The 6,000-nt window shown below is 47.5% G+C and overlaps 1 protein-coding gene across 3 annotated transcripts in view; it reads left to right on the top strand.

Moving 5' to 3' along the window:
• The window catches only part of Smco4 (single-pass membrane protein with coiled-coil domains 4), a 98,618-nt gene that overhangs the window by 76,242 nt on the left and 16,376 nt on the right, over positions 1–6,000 (top strand). For all 3 annotated transcript variants that reach the window (XM_017795603.2, XM_017795604.2, XM_029558671.1), the window contains exon 2: positions 3,315–3,389. In XM_017795603.2, coding sequence (XP_017651092.1) covers positions 3,315–3,389 — 75 coding nt within the window. The remainder of the gene's footprint in view (positions 1–3,314; positions 3,390–6,000) is intronic.

Here is a 6,000-nt window from a genome sequence, read left to right as displayed (position 1 = left end):
CTTTTGGCTACTCTAACATTCCCCCCTCTGAAGAGGTAAACCTAAAATCTTTTAAGGATCAGATAAAAGCTCCCAAATATTTTCGACATTTTTGGCCTTTGGAACAGAGTATGTTGCTAAGAGGCCCAAGGACACTGTGAGTTTTAGCCAAGAAACTGGCTACTTTTCTTTGGAATCTTTTTTCCCTAACTGCCTAGCAAATTCTGACCTCCTATTCTTATCACAACACCCTCTGAAGAGGTTACCCAACTTGAGGATATGAAATCAGGACACAGACTGCTCTGGCTTCTTCCATGGTGAACAGGGATGCACGGCGAGGCAATTGGAGTACCCCTTCAGTGGGTCTAACTAAAAGACTCCCAAATTATATAACTCTTGTCTCTAAGGGGAAAAGAAAGTTCTTGAATCATGAATGGGAGATGTGAAGGAGAAGTAAACGCAAGAGTAATTAGCATTACAAGTTCTAGACAGGGAACTAGAAAAAAGTCAGAACAGGGCAATTTTCAAATGTTCATATGAGCGTCCATTGGAGTTTCTTGACAAGGGCTTCCAAAAGCATCCCTCTATTGGGTTCCTCCTTATTTTTCTTTTGTCTTCCAAGGCTGGACTAGTTGGCTGGGAAGAGTGGCTGGATACTCAGGTGAGGGTCCAGTGACCCTGCTTGGCCCTCCCTTAATGAATGAGCACAACGGTCAACAAGCCCAATTGTGACTATGTTTAGCGATCAGGCTCAGCTGAAGTCGTGTATCATTTACAGTGCCAGGATTGAAACCAGACCCAGGGTTTCAAACGTGCTAGGTAAGCGCTCTGTTCTGAGCTATGTCCCAGCCTCCAGACCTCATTTTACAAGTTTATTATTATTAATTTATTTTTTCTGTTTTTCCAATTTTGAGATAGGGTCTCATTAAGTTGCTTAGAATGGCCGTGAACTCCCTGTGCAGCCTCTACTGGCCCTGAACCAGTCCTGGTTTGTTCTCAGGGTTGTTAATCACATCTGGAAAGAGTGCTTGTGCATGTAAGGCCACATTCGGGAAGGGCCTGACATCTCTGGGGCCATCAATCACTGCTTCAGGGCTTAAGAGGACCAGGACTGGGTTGGCCCATCTCTCGCAAGCCAGACCAGACGACCTAGAGCAAGCGTCTTGACTCTCCGCTCCTTCATTTTCCAAGTGGGAAGTTAGACTAAGACACTTGCCTCCCTTAGTTGGTGTAACCATCAAGGAGGAGTGGAGGGGTATGTGTGTGTGTGTGTGTATCACCATAAATATTTCAGGTAGTACCTAGCCACTTAAGGATTAACTGTTATTGCAGTTGTCTTATTACAACTTCTGTGTAAAATCTGATTTTAGTGGGTTCATAAAATTTTATATATGAATCTACCACCATTTCCCTGATAGTCTCTTCTTGGTGAGAAGCTTTCCTGTTGCTGACCTCGTGTGTGAGGCCGCCTTCTTGCCTGCTACATTTTGTTCCTGTTCCATGCTGTAGAGTTTGGGAACTGAATTGTGACATTAAAGGGTGTATGTGACTTTCAGTCACTCAATCAGAGTGTGTGGAGCTGTGCGCCCCTGTGGGCGGCCCAGTGGTGCCTCTGATCCTCTCTGCTCCTGAGCACTGTCATTTAGACACTTTTAGGATTCTGAGGTCATCTGCTGTGACGGCTGAGATGCAAGCTTGCAGAGGGACTTGAACACTGAACGGGGCAAGTCTGGCAGGACAGCAGCCTCCGTTGCAAAGTCAAAGCCTTTTCTGCCAAGTCTCCGAGTTCCTTCTCCATTCTGTCTGGGAGCCTGGAAACTCCCTGAGTGTTTGTGAGGTTAGTGAGGGCAGGTGTTTGGGGAGAGTGCACTCGAACACCGGGGGAGGTGAGGTCTCCCAGGTTGTGTATAGTTTTGTTTCTGTTTTCAAACTTCGACGTTTAAAATTCTAAGTGTGTTGTAGCACTTCAACAGAAAACTGATCAGTTTAGCCACTCTTCAGCTGAAGCCATTCGAGGGGTGGGTGGGAGAGGGCAGCTGCGGCCATGACCCTACTGACGGATTTCCAGTCTTCTGCCTCCGACTTGGCAGTTTTGGCCCTTCTCTGTGGAGCCCATGTTGACTCCCTATACTTTCTGAATGGTGTTTCTTAGAATAGGTCTGGCTGCAGGCATCCCAAGTCTTACACTGCTCCAGTGAAGTCCAGATACCTCCCTTCAGCATTTGTGACCCTCAGAAGAACCAGATGCCTTCTCTTCCCAGGCTTTCTGCTAGTGCCGCCTTTAGTACCTTGACCTCAACTTCGCCAGCCACTGCTCCATAGTGGAGGGGTGGGAGTCGGGGTTCTCAAAGCCCTCAGAAAGCGACCTCCTGATTCACCAACCCGACAACTAATGGGAAAATATGGCAAGTGATGTTTGCCATCCATCTTTAAAGTTCTCGTGTGTATGATCATGTATGTTTATGTGTGAATGTGTATGCTTGTGTATCGTGTTTGCGTGTATTTGTGCCCTTTTGTCTATGTATGTGTGTACTTATGTGTGCACGATCACTAAAATAGATCCTACAGCAGTGCCTACCACCATCTCGTGCGTGGAGTCTCTTTAGCCCCTTTGGCCTTGCTGAGCCTCCAGATGACTGAAGCCACATCAGTAAACCAAGGTTCCTCCTTTGGTTGCTGGTTTCACTAGTAAGGATGGGCGTGGGCGTTCACCCAATCCCTGTGCTGTAGACTCACCCAGATTCTCCTAACGACTCGTTTTCAGGGAAACTCTTCCTTTGGCCTTTTACAGATCCCACCCCCAGTATGTACCCTTTTCTCTGCAGCCTAGGCTTCCATCCGAACAGCTAATGCTGCTGGGGTTTGGGGATTATTTTCTGGTCCTGTATTCTGGGCCCACCCATCTCTTTCCTTTGTCCCCTGACACTTTCGAAGAGTGGTATGAGGTTCCTGGCACTTGTCTTTTTAATTGCTCTTAGGTTTTATCTCAGAAGCCTCTATCCCTTCACCTTCTATTTTGGTTTCCTTTTTTAGACCCAATCCTGAATCTCTCATTTTAAAATAGTGATTGTTTGTTACAAGAAACAAGAATGTCCTCATGTAAGTTTAAATTGGTGGAGGATTGCTGTGGACTCTCAGGAACGTAGGGAACAAAGCTCAGCCAGCCTGCTGGGAGATGGAAGCGGGACGTGCTCTTTGGGGCAGGGCAGCTGACCGTGGGGATAGGTGGTCACCCTTCACTGCCTTCTCAACATAGGCAGGGATCCCTGAAAAGGGGGTCAGGAGTGAAAGTCTATTCCCAAGCACCTCTCACACCTCCTCTAATTTCCCAACAGGAGTAACCAGGTCACCTTGACTGGAAGTCACTCTGCTGAGATAATTGAAGCGGCGGTTCTTGACTTGGAAGAAAGGTAAAAGCTCTGTCCTCAGGGGCACTCCTGGGGGTCACTGCCCCTGTTGTTACCCGGACATGCCTCCTCCTTGCCTGGCCTCCTGTGCATCTTCTGAGGCCTTCATCAAATGCCACCTTAGCCCGCTTTGGGCTCCCTGGGTCTGGCGTTGAATGAGGGTTGCACAGCAGGGGTTTGGGACATCACCCTCATCCACTGAGCCTCCAGGCAACTTCAGTCAATGAACAGTTGCATTGCAACTGTCTTCCCTCGAAAAACTTTGACTTTAAACTAACCAGTTGTTCCTCTTCTCAAACTCTTTGTGTGCCTGCAATTATCCCAAAGACTTCTCGTTCATCTTACGGGTTTTCTGGGTGCTGGCCCCTCCTAGGCGACAGCAGGTGCAGCAGTCTCTCAGTCTAGAGCACGTTCCCTCTTGTAGGTAATTCTGCACATCACACCAGATTGTCTTCTACCAGCAGTCTGGGAAACAGGCCGCAGATGGTAGCCTCTCAGCAGACAAGCTCAGGAATCTGAGCCTTGCGCTGAGGGATTCTCGTCTGTAGACAAGCTCCTAAGTCTGAGCTTTGCACTGAGGCCATGAGCCAGTGGGATGGAGTCCGGGGCTGTCTCCTTTGTGCCATCTTGGTCTTTGCTTTTGGAATCCATGGCAAGCTGCTTGTGCCTTGAGCCCTGAGAGTACCACCCTTTCCAACCTCGGGTTGCTGTTCTGTCCCTGTGTCCTGCTCTCGCCTGCCGCTTTCTTGCAGGGCAGAAAGCCTCCTCCTGAGACATTTCAGTCAACTTTGAAAGGGCACCTCCCCCCTAGGGCTGCTTAGATGCTGGAAATGTAATCATTTTGTATAAATGCCACGTTGTCTTACCCTGTGAGTCAACGAGACGATGCTAAAACAGCGTCTGATCAGCTTAATCCTGCTGTATCTAATCATGTCTTCTCTTTCCATTTTAAACAATTGCAAATGCTCCTATCAATCAAGGTGACAGTGAATTGCCATGTGGAATTATTTACTTAAATGAAATTTCTAAAAAGAAAAAAAAAAAAAACAGGATTCAACTTTTAATTAGAATGCAGATTGTCTACTGACATTTGATTTTTTTCTTTTGATGGGGAAGTTGGAAAACAGATGTCACAGTGTGAGGCCAGGCTCTAGGGGAGGCAGATTAGTGTAAGAGCAGGATGCAGTTTCAATGCCCCATTGTTTCCTGAAATAGTCTGACCTTTCCTCTGTATCTAACACCATTTGCCAGTGGGCATAGCTGAAATCCCCCAATCAGGATGGTGCTCTCAAGGTGTTAAGGTGCAGGGCCTAGGACCAAACATCAATAGTCATAACTGGAGTCCTAGAAGCCTGAGTGTCAGGAAGTAGGCAGACCTCCCAGTTATGATGCTTATAACTGAAGAGCTGTTAGGCTGTGTGTTTCCAGTCCTGGTACAAGGCAGTTCAGTCTTACTTTTTCATCCCGTCTATTCATTGTATACTGTATGGTTATGAAGGGACATTTGCATACAAGCATATATTGTACTTTTTCTTTCCCCTTGTAGCTTCCTTCCCTCCTTATCCCCCTTCCCTCCTTATCCCCCCACATTAGTCCCTCCCTAAACTGTCATGTGTGTGTGTGTGTGTCTGTGTGTGTGTCTGTGTGTGTGTCTGTGTGTGTCTGTGCCCCCCCACATTAGTCCCTCCCTAAACTGTCTATGTGTATCCGTGTCCACGTCCTGTCCGTCCTTGCCTCTTTCATGTCACACATACACACACTCGCACACGCATATACACATTTACACATCCATATAAAATCCAGGAACCACAGAGTCAAGAAAGCTATGATACTTGACTTTCTGAGACTGGCTTCATTTGCTTAACATGTTTATCCCTGGTTGTGGCCATTTTCTTGCAAATGACATCACTTTGTTTTTCATTATGGAAACAAAGATTATGTGCATCTTGAGTGTGCAGGAACCCAGGGAGGCCTGGAGAGGGCATTAGATCCCCTGGAGTTACAGGCAGTTGTGAATTGTGAATGCTGGGGACTGAATTTGGGTCCTCTACAAGAGCAGCAACTGCTCTTAACCGCTGAGCCATCTCTCAGGACTTGGGTTTTTGTTTTCTTAACCCCAAAGCTAGTGCCTGTGTAGCTGGGGATAAAAGCAGCCTCTGTGTCTCCTAGTTGAGTTGATCCCATTGGTTGCACCCCACCTCATGCTGGTCCAATGGCAGGACCCTCAGCAACCTTGAGAGCAACAGGAAGAGGCCAGCAGTGAGACCAGCTTCAGGTGCCCACAAGACTCCTCTGTGCTCTGTAGCCCTTTCTGTGTCTTGTTCAACAGTTAGCAAACTTGGTTATGGCATGGGTACCTTAAGCTTAATGTGTACACATTTTAACTCTTTGCAGGCCTCCTTCATCTCTTTAAGGTGTGTGATTGTTCAATTGACTTTCAAGCCGGGACCTGGAGAGTCATCTGTCCGGAGTCACCTTTGTCCTCCTCAGTCTTCAAAGCCTAGGGGTGCTCCTCCCGACAATCGTGGCCTCCTCCACTGCCCTCCCACATCCAAGCCAGCCTCATGGTGTTTATGATGATGACTGCCCAAGCCTCTTAGCTGGCTACCTGGTG

Source organism: Nannospalax galili, unplaced genomic scaffold, assembly GCF_000622305.1.
Source record: "Nannospalax galili isolate Female #2095 unplaced genomic scaffold, S.galili_v1.0 scaffold469, whole genome shotgun sequence".
In the NCBI taxonomy this organism is placed as follows: Eukaryota; Metazoa; Chordata; class Mammalia; order Rodentia; family Spalacidae; genus Nannospalax; species Nannospalax galili.
This window is presented reverse-complemented; position numbering and strand designations above follow the sequence as displayed.